Genomic DNA, 14,996 nt, shown 5'->3' with positions numbered 1-14,996 from the left:
AGTCAGCAAATGTGTAATTCAGCAAGCTCAGTTTTGTGCAGTTTGTGTAATTAGGGTATATGTATATATCTATATCTCTATACCTATCTATCTATCTATCTATCTATCTATCTATCTATCTATCTGTCTGTCTATCTATCTATCTATCTATCTATCTATCTATCTATCTATCTATCCATCTATCTGTTTATATATCTCTATGTTTGTTACCTGGCTCATCACAATTCTCAATTAAGATGAATGTTTGCAAAGCACACCTTGAGTATTGAGGCATATATAACTGAAATATCCATCAGAAGTCACATGATAAGGTTGGGAAAGTTCTAAAGTGCACCACAAAATATCTAAAATTGCATGGCTTTGTCCCTGGCTGAATTCAATTAGTTCCTCCATCAAAGCACACAGATCTGCAGCAAAATCAGTTATCTTCCCAAAAAAATCTTCTGTCCTGACATAGGAGGTACAAGGGAGGAAGGTATGAGCTATATATTGAATTGATACAACAGACCAAATGTAATCAAACATTATTAAAGTCCCCATGACTATGTACATCAATTTGGATGTCGAAGTAAATGCTGAGAGTGCTTTGTGCTCATTATGAGTATATTTGTTAAATGCACCACTTGTATTGACACTTTGTCACATAAGCAGTTGTTATTTTTCTGCTGTACTTGTCATCAAGATGGTATTCAGTAAAGCATAGTAATGCATGGATATCACAAGGGTTCTGCAGCCAAGCATTAATTCTATTGGATGCGTTGGTACAAAAAATGTTATGAACCACCAACACTCTAAACCATGGAGATGGCTCCCTGAAATTGTGTTTTGATAAACACATATTGCCAAACATGGACTGACAGTACAACTTACCAAGCAGAACACTATGTAACTATGCTTTCCGTGTGTGTATGTGTATGTGGGGGGGGGGGCTCTAAAATTACAGTGGGTCTCTCTGTACTTCACAATCATACTGCTCACCTACCTTGTGCAACTCACTGGTCCACATTCATTAAGATCTGTTAGCTGAAAACAATTTGGAAAACTGTATTTTGCTGTACCATCAATAACCACTCCCTTTAAAGCATCCAAAATAGTTGTTACACATTTGCTTGTATATCAAGTTCCTAGTTTTCAAGGACTAATAAGAATAAAAAGTGGTACTGATATAATAGGTTAACTCCAAGATATAAAGTAGGCACGCACGCACACACACACACACACACACACACACACACACACACACACACACACACACACACACACACACACACACACACACACACACACATGCCAAAAAAAATCACAAATGGGATTGACATTTAATATGTTAATATATACATTGTTATGTTTGTACATGTGAAGCCCACATAACTGCTCTCTAGTAATAGATGTATATCTCCCAGAACAAAACATACAGATGCAGAATCAAGATCATGAGGCCAAGAAGACATTTGGATTGCAGGTTAGTCATCAGGGACTGATAGAATATAAACAAAGAGAAACGGATAGGAGAATCATAAATGAAAGACCTGCAGTGGTTGAGGTTTAAATTGAATCTAGAACAGAAGCTGCTGTTAAAAAGGGATAATTAGCAGGACATATAAAATATTGAACGGTAACTATAGGAATCAATCAGAAGAGGTCAGAAAAGAGTTTGGAAGAGCGATTAGATATGCAATTCACAAAGAAACATTGGGAGGAGATATGTATGGCTCCCAAATATGCAACAAAATCTATAAAATTTAGGATTGTTGCTGGGAAGTGTTTGCATAGAGACTTTTATGCTCCAAGTAAACTCCAAAGAATTTTTCCTCAGGCAGGTGGAGGTGTGATGGGGTCAGAAAGAGGTAACTATCAACATGTGTTTTGAAAGTGTAATGAGTTGGCAGACTAAAAATTCCCTACAGAGTATTGTGTTAGGAATACTGGGTAAGCAATGAGTGTAACTAAGGAAATGATTTTGTTGCGCTGGGATACAGGATCTGAACTGCCTAGACACAATAAAGCCTTGTTAAGTTTAATTCTGGTGGCTGCCAAAAAAGCAATTACTAGAAAATGGAAATCAAAATCAAAACCAACTATACATGAAGTAGTAAATATTGTAACAGATATAAAAGAACAGGAAGTGGGATCTTTAGAAAATGGTAGGCATGATTACATAGACAAAAATGGAAACTGTGTGAACAATACATGCAGAAAAATGGTTTGGAGGAGGAATGACATTTAAAAGAATGCAGGAATTGAATAATTTATGTAATTTTGCTTAGATTATACATCACATATATTGTTATATATCCTACAATGTTTGTAAATGTAAACTTGTTAATATGGTTTGATTACTTTTATATAAATGTAAGTTTGCATTTGTCAGAAGTGATAATTCAGTAAAGGTGTTTAAAAAAAATGCAGACAGCCTCTCCTATTATGGGTAACCAAAGAGTGCAGTCAGGAATAACACTGCTGGGGAATGGACTCATCCACTTAAGAGACCAAGAAGAGGCAAGGCAGATGCTAGAAGCCCTCCTCAGTTTGTGAGGAGCCATCTTTTTGTGGGTTGTCTAGGCCTAAAAGGAGAAGTAGGGATGGTTAAAGGTGGTCCCTACATGATAGAAAGTATCTACTTATTCTTCAAAAGGTCATGTATTAAAAGGTCTTGTAAAGACTAATCAAAGAAAACATGTCCTTGAAAAGAGGATCCAAGATAATCTGCCTTGAACTCCTGCTTATGGGAAGATATCCTCAAACAACACATGCTGCATAGGTACATGGCAGAGCCTGTGGCCAAATAGCTATAGTGTCAGCAAAGTCAAAATTATGGTGAGCAATATGGATGTCCACTCTACCAGCAGTAGACAAAAACTATTTCACCACTCTCTTTCTGAGCCCAAACTAAAAGATGAAGGAAAACTTCTCTACTGCCTGCTTCACTAGGAAGGACTGCACTATGGGGCAGGTGAGAAAAAACACTGAAGGTACTAAGCACTAACATGTCATAGGAGAACACTCATATTGACTCTGTCTGAGGCTTTAGAGTCTGTCTGGCAGCAAGGGGTCAATATGCTGAAGTCTCTGGGCTCCGTGGTGGACTTAAGAGATCATATAAATGTCAGCCCCAGAATGCCTAGCCATGATTCTACTTCATTCTACTAGGGACTTGGAAGACAGCATGTGCTTTCTTGGAAGCTGCAGAAGCAGAGTGTAAGTACTTTCAAGACACCATTAAGGCATCTGATAACTAGTATTACATGTGGATCACCACAGGATGCCTCACCATATACCCCAGATGCTCATTTAGATTTTTTTTTGTAGGCAAGAAAGTGGGACCATAGGCCAGTCTTAAGTTGATGAGACTAAATGTTTCTCTGAAGGAAGAGGAATCATAAATGGTCGGGTGGTGGGCTGGGGTGGGAAGGAGTTATTATCCCCGTATGTCTAAGACATGTGGCCTTTCACATGTCAGACTCCTTAGGAACACTTGGAGATCCTTTCTTCAGTAAGGCCTAGGAACAAAAGAGTAAATAAAACTAACCAGCTCCAGCACAGACACTGAATGATTTTAAAAGATTCTCTACAGAGTACTTTGACAGCAATGCTAGAGGAATAAATGAGAGCAACTAAAGACATTTTTTTTCAGCTGGGATATATGATCTCAAGTCCCTAGACAAGCTTCCAGCAGAATGAAGTAGAATCAAAGCTATTGTAAATATCATTGTCTTGTCCTATTTTGTTGCTGTTTGTGGAGCTTTTTGCCTGGGCCTCCACTGAAAATGGACATATATCCAGCTGGACTAGCCCGGTCAACAAATGTAAAATAAAATAAAAATAAATAAAATAGCTAGGCATTCTGGGACTGACTTTTATACGATCTCTTAAGTCCACCACGGACACCTTACTAAGTTTAATGCTGTTGGCTGAAAAAATACTAGAAAATGTAAATCAATATCTGTACCAAATTTAAAAAAAGTTTTAAATGTTGTAAAGTAGATGAAAGAAATGGAGCTGGACTCTTCAGAAAAAGGAAAGCAGCAAATGTGATAGAAATAAATGGAATGTATGGAGACAATACATGCAGAACAACATTAGGAAGGAAGAGTGAGGTTTAAAGGAAGGCAGGAATAGAGTAATTTATGTAATGTTGCAATGAATTAAAGCTGTTAAGAAGAAAACATATATGAGATGCATTACAATAATAATGACAAAAACTATGGTTTGTTTTCTGTTAATATATGTGAACTTGTGTTGCAGTTTAAAATGTGACGATCTTATAACAATGTTTAACAAAAACGTTTATGTTGTAATCATTACTGAAGAGAATTTGAATGGATTTACCTTTGTAAACATATTTCTGTGCCTGTTTGGGTTAGAAGATGTCTTGTAAGTGTTTTAGCCCTATAGAAATGCGTGTGCAAAAGACAGAAACTGAAGTGAAACTAAACAGTTCCATCGGCTGTGAAGAAGTTTGTGGCTATCATACTTTGCAATGTAAAGTAAGTTTAATAAATGTAAATTAACATTTTCAATCTATTTATATAACATTTTTGTTGAACATTACACATTTTCTCTCAGCTGAATGATGTTACACAGTGGCAATTTACTTCTAAGGCACATCTGAGGTTTCCTCTATAACCACTTTTCCTTAAATGACGACTGGAGTGTGAAAACAACAATTAGTTATGATTTCACAAAATCAGTGTATAGAGTTATAACCAGTAAATTAGACTTTGACTGGCAACAGCACAATATGAATGCAAAAAAGCCAAGTGTATCCTGAAAATTACACTTCTCAAAACAATTTATATAATTTAATGTTCCCTTAGAGTTTCTGACTTTTCAGGTAAATAAATATGAACAACATTGTGAGGCAATCTTTGCAGATGTGTGCTTTTCTTGTACTTTTCAGATTTTATTTTTTCTCATGCTAGATCTTAGCATTAATGTCTCTTTCACAGACACACCGGGGTTTTCAATCATTCTTTGCCATAGCTGTTGCTCCTCTCCACGGGCATCCATCCAGTCCACTTTATTTCCATAACTTACACCTGGAAAACAATGAATAATGAATATAACCCATTATTAAATGCACATTTCAAGACATATTACACTTTTTTATAAATTAAATCCTCATACTGGATGGATGAATTCAAACTTCAAAGTGTCATCAGGCTTAAAGACAGTAAATTATAGTTTGTCTGTTATTTTCAAACTAGAAGTCTTGAAGGGATTTAAAGGAGACTGCCTGTACGCTGATCCTTAGCTCTTCTCAAGAAGTGGAATAGTTGCTTTTATTACATTTCTGAAAAGGGAAATAGTCAATACAGTAAATTTATCTGATTCCATATTAGCATAACTGAAAAATGTCTACCATATGTACAGTCAGCTTTTTTTTTAATTGTAGCTTTCCAATATGAGAATTTTTACCTATGAAACCATAGCTTTAGCCATTTAGCATGTCTACCTATAAACTGTGTGTACAGTATTCAGGCAATATGCATTTAAATAAGCATCTCCATTACATTTGTCATTTCAAATGTTACTGCTTTAGCTGAACTTTAAAACTGCATGAGCATCCTCACAGAAGGTGAGGCAGGGGCTGACTGTCATTCTGCAGGAATTCTTGTGCGTGCTAGGCTGCATACAGAGCTCAGATATCAGACTTCATTTACCCCCTCCCAAATTCTTTGACTCAAAAGATGTCTCCCTGTTGCCATCGAATCCTGTGCTGATTTCCTTTTCCCTTCGCTTCCTTTTCTCCCAGGGAAGGAGTGTAACTATTAATATTCACGATCTCTCAGTCTTAGTTCATCCTCTGACTACCTGTGCTTATCATCATACCAACATTCCAAACGTCATCCAATCAGTGCACCAGTAAGCCAGTTTGGCATGAAAGTCCTTTTTACATGGAAGATGGATGCACATGGCATTAACATGTTTTCCAACTCCATGTTATGATCTCCACAGTAAAAAATACCTTTAAATTATGACATTCACATGAAACACTTCTTGAACCCTTCATCAAAAAAGATGCATCCTTACAGCTATTTTTCTTCCAATCAGTAAATAAACAACCAGATGTTCATGCTTAAGGTAACTGTATTGAAGACATAGTAGTGAAGCAGTCCCATCTATTCTTACTAGCCATAATAACTCTACTTTGTTAAATTACCGTCAGTTTTTATGGTATTTTGTTTGGTTATTTTGTGCCTAAAACTCACTGCAACCAGTTGACACAAAGCATACCATAATACGGCATACAGTAAATAATTACTAAATGCACAGATGGAATACAAGTTGAAATACATAATTAATATGAAATACATAATCTGCAGTTATGCATAATCAAAAATAAAGGTACAATGTATTTACAAAAACAAAGAAATTGCGCATGAAATAAATATTTCTGTCACTTCAAATATAAATGAATTAACATTGTCTGCATTTTAGCAATGAAAAAGTAGAATTAGTTCAAAACCATTATGTTATCCTGTCAGATGTGGCATTTTCTGAATGCTGTAATTCAGTCAACTTTTTAATTAATACAGATATAGAAACTGCTTTTTAAGTGATAAGATCAAACGCTATAGGCTTAGAACATCAGCGTGCTGCTAAGATTTAAAGAGCAAAACATTCAGGTTATTAGAATGTACCCTAAATTATTACAAAGAGATTCTCTCAAAAACATCATTTTATACTAGATATAAATATGTTCTCTATTTGAAACATGCATATGCTTTTGACTATGAATCTAGCATACTGAATATATTAATTCGCTTCTAAGCAACCTTGGCAATAACAAATAGGAAAACTAAGTTAAGCTGGCCACACACCCTTCCTCTTTCTGTAGTACAACATGTTGGCAATAACAAATAAGTTAAACTACCAGTTGGCCATTCTAAGCGGCATTACTTAGCTGTTAAAAATGAATGTTCCTGCAGCCGACCTGGGGAATGAAAGCAATAACAAAGCACCATTAAAGAAAGCAATAACAAAGCATACAAAACTAAGTAAAACTGCAGCTGGCTGTTGCTTCTAAGCATGTTACTTAGCTGTTAAAAAAGCAACAAGTTGGCTGTTAACGTTCCTGCAGCTGACCTGGGGAATGAAAGCAAAAACAAAGTTCTGTTAAGGACAAACTATTAGTTAAATGTTGCTGGCCGTTGCTTCTAAGCGCATTAGCTGTTTGCGCCATTAAAGTAAAAGACAGCAGCACAGTTTTTCTTACTTCTTACTTGGAGGAGCCGGAGCATACCTGCCTGTGACCAGTAATTGTCTTCCTTAATTCAAATGCGGCTCCTAAGCAGTCAGGGAATTGTACACATGCTATGGCCACTAAGCCTGCCCTTCAGTCAATTCCGACATGCTGGCAGGCTGTTTATGGAGCTGGCATCATCATGCATGGCTCTGCACATGATGACGCCAGCTGAAAAACAAAAACATTTAAAAAAAGCAGAGAAATTTGGAAATTAAGGGGTGCCACTTGGGATTCATAGCACCCCATTATTTGGACCTCAAAACCAGTAAAAACCGAGAAATTTGGTATGGCTGAGAGGTATATATACGTCTATAATTCCAAATTGTGTCTCTTTTATAACTGAACTCTATTTAATATGTACGGCTGTAATTCCTACAACTGCTCTCCTATATAGTTCCTACAGTCATAACAACCAGTGCACTGTGGCAAAGAGAACAATCCAGCAGGTGAACATCCTCTCAAGAAAAAGATAAAAAGGTAAAAAGATGATTTTATTAAAATCACACCAGCACTCCAAAAACAAAAGTTAAAAAAGTTGAGCTAAAAATACTTTCATCCTCTAAGCAATGTAAGGTACTACATCAGAACTAATACACAAAATCAACTGCAAAAGTTTAAACTGCCTGCTGCAAACATCAAACAATTATAAACAAAATGAGAGAAATCATCAAATGAAATATAGTGTCAGTCAATATTCATATAATGGTCAACATATAACATAAAAACATTATGATGGGGGCAGACTCCATTAATGCGTGTAGTGTGACCATGCACTTTCCATAAGTGGAACACGTTAAGCAACACGCTGGTACTTTATCTGAGCAAAACAGAAGTAACTATTTCCAAAGGAAAGGCAAAAAAAAAAAATACTGAGTTGCAGAAAGGTTGTTTGTTTTTTTGGCTTTTCCCAGTTAGGGGTCACCACAGCGGAACTCCAGTCCGCTAATGATTGGCAGTTGATTTTTATGGTGCTGAGTTGCCAGCCCAACACCCAACCTTCAGCAAAGGCACGCCCATTCACACATGTCTTTCAGCGGCCATTTGACTGCAGGGAGGACATGCAGACTCCACACAGAAGGCACTCCAGCTGAGAATCGAACAGGAGAACCTCTTGCTGTGAGGCAACAATGCTACCGCTGTACCACCACGGATACAGAGTTGCAGAAATAAAGATTTAAAATCTTCTCACACTCCTAAAATTTATCCTAGGGCCAAAAACATAAGGAAAATGCTGCATTACTATGAGGAAACTGCTGAAGAAGTCAGTATGGGGTTATGCAATACCCTACGAAATCAGCAAAAAAAGTTCTTAGAGTCTAGAGACAAGCAATGAAATTTTATCAATTCAAATGCTTGCTTCACCGCAGCTACAATGAATACTGCTACTGAAGGTCTTAAAGATGAGGAGCAACACAAACAAATGACAGCAGTATAGTGTTTCATTAAATGATACTTCTTCATTAAATGTTGCTAGAATGGATGAACTGAAAAATTTCATGAAAAAAGCTTTCTGAAAAATTTTGCTCAAAAGTCACAAATGGTAGTGGATATGTTAAATGGACTGGAGCTTACTGTGGCTAATTTTACACAAATTCAGAATAAAGTCACAGAAACTGAGAAATGATGTACAAAATAAGCTTTACAAATTAGTCATTTGGGAGAATAGTAAGAAACTCAGGATTTTAATATTAAGAATAGGAGGATGAAGTTGCCAAGATACAAAAGAAGCATACCTTTTGTAAGCTCAATTAACTGACTTTGAGGCAAACTGCAGAAGGAGGAACCAGGAATTTACATAAATTTCAGAGGAATGGGATGGAAAATATGCTGCAAGGAATTTTTTTCAGCTTTAACATATGGTAAAGCTGAATCTACATGAGTGAAGATGGACAGATATTGTTATGTAGTACTAAGAGGTCAGCAGGGAAATTCTAATAATATTAGAGTGTTGTGATGATGTGAGGTATTGCCAGCTATGCCAGAAGTAGGACAGTGGGTGTCTAACATATGCCAGCATAGCTAGCTGGAGTTTTGTAAAGAATTATATGTAATTTGTATATCAAACTGATTTGTAGAGGTGCTTGTGTTGAAAATGTATTTGTAAAGCTGCTTGTGTTAAAATTATACCAACAGTGGGTCCTGCTGGACAGAAAAAAATAAGTACATCTGTATGTCAGACTGTATTATAACTGTTGAAATTAATGTTGTAGGATACTGGAAGAGAAGAGGTTAATCTCAGTCCAGCTAACTTTGAAAAGTAGTCTGAAATTAAATTACCTAGTAGGCCATAAAGATTGTAGCTTACAGTTCTGACTGCAGCCAGAGACAAAATGTCTGTTAAAGACAAGGACTAGGAACCTGCTATACTGTCCTTAGTAGTGAACACATTGCTACCCTGGAAGGGTGGAAGTGTTAAAATGGTTTTATGGCTTCCAGATGCTATAACACATCTTAGCAAAATTCTGTCTGTGTGTATGGTAACAAATATGTGCAAAATTCTTGTTCATTTTCTAGTAAAGTGGGGTAGTATGGGAACCAGAAGTCAGATGACCAGATGTCATTCTGTAATCCAGCACTGAAATGATGTATTAATATTAGATTAGACAGAACTCTCACTGCAGTCTGTTTTTTGAAACCTGACATAAAAGGATCACTCATCCACTTCATCTTGCCTTGCTTTAGTAAGTAGCCAGGAAATAGTAATTCTTTAGATCAGTTAGGAAAATATAATAAGATTAGTTAAGTACTATTTTTCTGTATCTGTGTGAATCTATTCATCCATGTTATTTTAATATTTACTGTGGCTGAAACTCTGGTGTTTATTGTAAATAGATATTTCATGTTTTCATGTTCTTTTATTATTAAATATATTTAAAGTTTCCATTGTGGCTGGTCTTTTAGAGAATTATTTAACCTTTGACAGTACTTATATTTATTTGGTGACACTGTGGCTGCTCCTGAAAGCCTTGCTGTTTGGTCAACATTACCATTTGTATTAATATTAACTTTACTCAGTATAACTGGGTATCCTTGTAAGAGCCTTAGAGTAGCTGGCTTTAGAGTGTCTTGGTGGCAGTAACTACCTTATAGTCTGGACAGAGGGGAAACCAGAAGTCAGATGACTGGCTAGTTAATCTGTGCCTGTCTTTCCTAGGTGTGTGTGTGTGTGTGTGTGTGTGTGTGTGTGTGTGTGTGTGTGTGTGTGTGTGTGTGTGTGTATATATATATCTCAAAGGGTGTGTGTGTGTCAGCTCCTTGGAGCAGGAACACACAGCACTGGTCCACATGGCCAGGGACACTCAGCAGAGGACTCAGCTGTATAGCTGTGCCATTGGGGAGTCTTATTGGGGGAATGGAGAGAGAGAGAGAGAGAGAGGGAAACCCAGACCCCTGACTGATTGTGTTCCCTGTGTGCTTTTAAGGGGAAATTGTGCTTGGTGCAGAGAGCTGCACCTGGAAATACTGTGTGTATCTATTTTTGTGCCAAGTGAACATCCCTCACCAGTGTCAGTGGTGAAGATTCAGGCTCCTCAATTACTGACTGAGAGGATGGATGTCACAGGTATGATAAAGGTAAAGACAGAGATAGAATATCAACAGTTGTCATAAGGAAAGAGCAATACAATATGAAGATGTTAAAATTTCAATTTTTGCTAATCTGCCATGAGAAATTATTAAACAGAGAAAAGTGTTCTCTGAAATTAGAATTGTGCCTTGGAAGAAAAACATTAAATCAATCTTTTTCTACTTATCTAAGTTAAGAATTGTATGGAAGTGTGTATTCATGTTTGACTCATTTTCTAAAGCCAGGCATGAATTAAGCATCTTCAGAATTATTTAACTCTGTTTCTAGTATAGATTCCCAGCTGGCTTCTTCAATATTGTTACATGGAATTTCAAGTTCTGCTTAATTGTAAGACTGAAACATTTATTTTTCCTTGGACTTTTTTCATGTGTTTTCTTTTTCATCATGGGTGTAGTGTGGGAATTCTTTCTCTTTTTAACATTAAAATGTTTAGTCCACTGGAATTAAGGTATCTGTTTGTTTTATATTATATATAAAAATGTTTTGCAAAGTATTGATTATCAATGTTAATGGTGCACATACTATTTCAAAATTGTGCAATGTTATGAGTTTCAGGCATAACTAGCCAGAAAATATATTTCTTCTCCAGGAAATCCACTTTGATCAAGCTATATATAACAGTTTGTTGAAAAAGTATAATGGAGCAAGAGTTTAGTTATCTATGATTGTACTGTCATCTTTCCAACTGTTAGCTATAATTTTGAAAACTACACATTTATATAGTATAAATGACACTTTTATTGGTATGAAAGGAAGGATAGTAGTTTCTTCTATAACAAATTATAATGAAAAGATTACTATTATATCTGTATATGGACCTTTTAATGACTATCCTGTCTTTTTGGGTAATTTAACAGATGTTTTGCAGCTCTTTATAATATGTCTCTGGTGATTTGGGGAGGACTGGAATACAGTTATACATCATGAACGTGATATATCTTTTTTACCAGTTCAGAATTCATAACACATGAAATATGGTAATTTTGTTAATAAATTAATGGTACAAGAAAATTTGTCAGAAATTTGGAGACACAGAAATCCAAATTTGAGTTTTATATATATATATATATATATATATATATATATATATATATATATATATCTGTATATATATATATATATATATATATATATATATATATATATATATAGATACACACACACACACACACGTGTGTGTGTGTGTGTGTGTGTGTGTGTGTGTGTGTGTGTGTGTGTGTGTGTGTGTAAATACTAGTTATATTCAAGAACTGATTATTTCTTAATATCACCTGATCTAATATTAAGAAATGTATATATATTAATTGGTTTCCTGTAGTGGAAATAAATAATAATACAAACCAAGTGATATTAGATTGCTGTTTAAAGCATGAAAATGCTTTAACCATGAACCATGAAAACCACTCTGCATATCTGAAGTTACTAGAATCACTTACCATTTACCCAACACTCTACTCATGGACGATTTTAACTACCCCTTCATAAACTGGGAAATATACACGACCATGGACAAGCAGGCTTAGAGATTCCTGGACTTTGTCAATGCAAATACTCTGGAACAGCTGGTCTGCACTCCCACTAGCGTCTTAAATATCTTTGATGTAGTACTCACAAACATGGGGAGTGTTGCATGCCCCAGCATAATGTCCTCATTTGTAAGATCAGATCATAAATTTGTCTCCTTTGAAATAAACCTTAAAGAATTTTTCCAAAGTAAATTAGTTTCTATTAAGTGACAGTATAGGTAATTTTAAAGCTTCTTCTAACCCTGAAAATGGAGGCCTATGCAGAAGTATACATAAATGCCCTGTACAACAACTTAAATGACTGCATAGAAACAGCAGTACCTGACTGAACTAAACCCAGGTCTAGCTGGAAAAACAAGTCACACCGGTGGACCCATGGTATAAATAGACTATATAACAGAAGGAAGAAATTCCTTTCTAGAAGTAATTGTGAGGGTGCACAACAGAGAAAAAAAATCCCTTAGTTTCAACAGGCAAATCAGGGAACTAGTCAAATCTTCAAAACTGAAATAGGAGACTAAAATAACCACCCAAGTGATGGATAAAAACAAAGCATGGATAAAAACAAAGCATTTTTAGTTATGCCCAAAATCTTAAGAGAAATACTCAACAATGTGCTAAGTTGGCTGTAGATGGCATTACCTATACAGCCAAAGAAATAGCAAACCTGCTGGACAATAAATTCAACTCAAATTTCACTCCCTCATCACCTCCAGTCACTCTTCATGAAATACCACCTACCATTCCGTTGCCTATTATCACAAAAGAACAGGTTGTCGCTATGCTCCCTAAAGCTAGAAACATGACATCATTGGGTCCTGACAAAATCCCAAAGTGCCTATTAAATAGCTTGAAACTTGACCTAGCAGAATCACTCAGACGTCTGTTTAACCACAGTCTCCAGAAAGCTTTGTCCCAGTAGAGTGAAGGGCAGCACCAGTCATCTTTCTGCACAAGAGGCGACCATCAATACATGCATACATACAAATAATTCAAGCACAGGCTTTAATGCCCTCCTAGCCTGCCAATATACCAAAACACTTGTTCCCATAAGTGTTCAGACTGTTTTTAAAATATCTAAACTAGTACTTGCTTTAATGTAATTTGGTAGTCTGTTCCATGCATCAGCTGCTCTCTCAGAGAACCAATTAGTGCATTTCTCATTCCTATAGAATCTTCTACATACGTTGTCTGATGATTCTCTACTGCTTTTTGATAACCCCAAATATTCTCAGAGATAGTTGTCTCTAAATGCCCTATATACCTGAATAAGATCTCCTCTTAGATATCTATAAGAGACTCTGTACAAGTTCTACTATTTTAATCTTTTGTAATAACTTATTTTTTGACGTCCATGGATGCCCTTGGTATATTTCCACTGTACTCTTTCTAGTTTACTCATGCTTGTTTTCTTATAGGGTTTCCATATTGTTATTCCATACACAAATTTGGGTCTAATGTAACTAACAAACAATGACTGCATCATTTCTGATTTCCTATATTTTATAAATATTTTTATATAACCTATAGTTCTATAACTATCACTAACCAATTGGTTGATGTGATTAAAAAAACTCACAGCTGGATCTACCCATATACCCAGGTCCTTAAATGAGTCTACAGTTTCAATCACTGTGTGCTGTATTAAATATTCACATTTCAGTTTATATCTCCCAAATCTCATATGCTTAGTTTTTGATGTCTTTATCAGTATATTATTCTCCTGTGCCCAAATGGTCAGTTTATTCAAGTTCTTTTGCAGACATGCTTTATCTGTAACACATGCAACCAGTTTACCCAGTTTCAGGTCATCTGCATATAGACTGCAGAATGCCTCAGTTGAAAAAATAGGTCTGAAAGATACAATCTAAACAAGCAAGGGCCTAAGACAGAGGCCCTGTGATGACACCCTGACTGTAACTAAGAATTTCACCTAACTGCTTTATGATACTTCCCATGCCCTATTTGTAAAACCATGCAGCTATCCATCTTATCAAGTGTACATCAATACCTAGTTCTTCTAATTTATTGATCAGTGTTTTGTGTACGACAATGTCAAATGCTGAAGTTAAATCTATATAAATTACATTGCAACATAATTTTTCATTCCTAGCTGTTATTATATTGTTATAGAACATCATGTTACAGGGGGTAATAGATCTATTTTCAACATATGCATGCTGATATAGGGTTTCAAGTCACAACCTATCCATTTTTGACAATAATTATCCAGTACTACCTTCTCTATTATTTGTCCACAACATGAAAGCAGACTTAAGGGTCTGTCTGACTCTGGGTTTGTCCTACTCCTGTTTCCCTTAAAGACAGGTTTAATAAGCGCATGTCTCCAATCTTGAGGAATCTCCCCACATTTATATGACCTAGTAAATAACAGATATAATGGTACCGTAAGGTCTTGCTGAAGTGGTCCAGGTCATTATTATTAATTCTGTCTCCTCCCTGTGCTTTGTTTGGATCCAGTTTGCACAGTTCTTTTTCAATATAATCTAATTTGATTCCATTTTCTGAGGTTACCTGGATGTCACTAGGACAACCTATCACTTGCTTTGTGCAGCCAAACTATTCTGCAAAAGATTTTGTAAATATATCTATAATCTGTTGTGTCTGAGAATAA

The 14,996-nt window shown here is 35.9% G+C and overlaps 1 protein-coding gene across 7 annotated transcripts in view; it reads right to left on the bottom strand.

Annotated features, from left to right (window-relative positions):
- Positions 1 to 4,474: 4,474 nt before the first annotated feature.
- The window catches only part of SYTL5 (synaptotagmin like 5), a 2,413,062-nt gene continuing 2,402,540 nt past the window's right edge, over positions 4,475 to 14,996 (bottom strand). For all 7 annotated transcript variants that reach the window (XM_044072411.1, XM_044072417.1, XM_044072414.1 and 4 more), the window contains one exon: positions 4,475 to 5,039. In XM_044072411.1, coding sequence (XP_043928346.1) covers positions 4,897 to 5,039 — 143 coding nt within the window. In that variant the 3' untranslated portion in view covers positions 4,475 to 4,896. The remainder of the gene's footprint in view (positions 5,040 to 14,996) is intronic.

Source organism: Protopterus annectens, chromosome 5.part0, assembly GCF_019279795.1.
Source record: "Protopterus annectens isolate FY-2018-M chromosome 5.part0, PAN1.0, whole genome shotgun sequence".
Taxonomy (NCBI): Eukaryota; Metazoa; Chordata; order Ceratodontiformes; family Protopteridae; genus Protopterus; species Protopterus annectens.
Note: the sequence above shows the minus strand (reverse complement) of the source record. Positions and strands in the feature narration are given on the sequence as shown.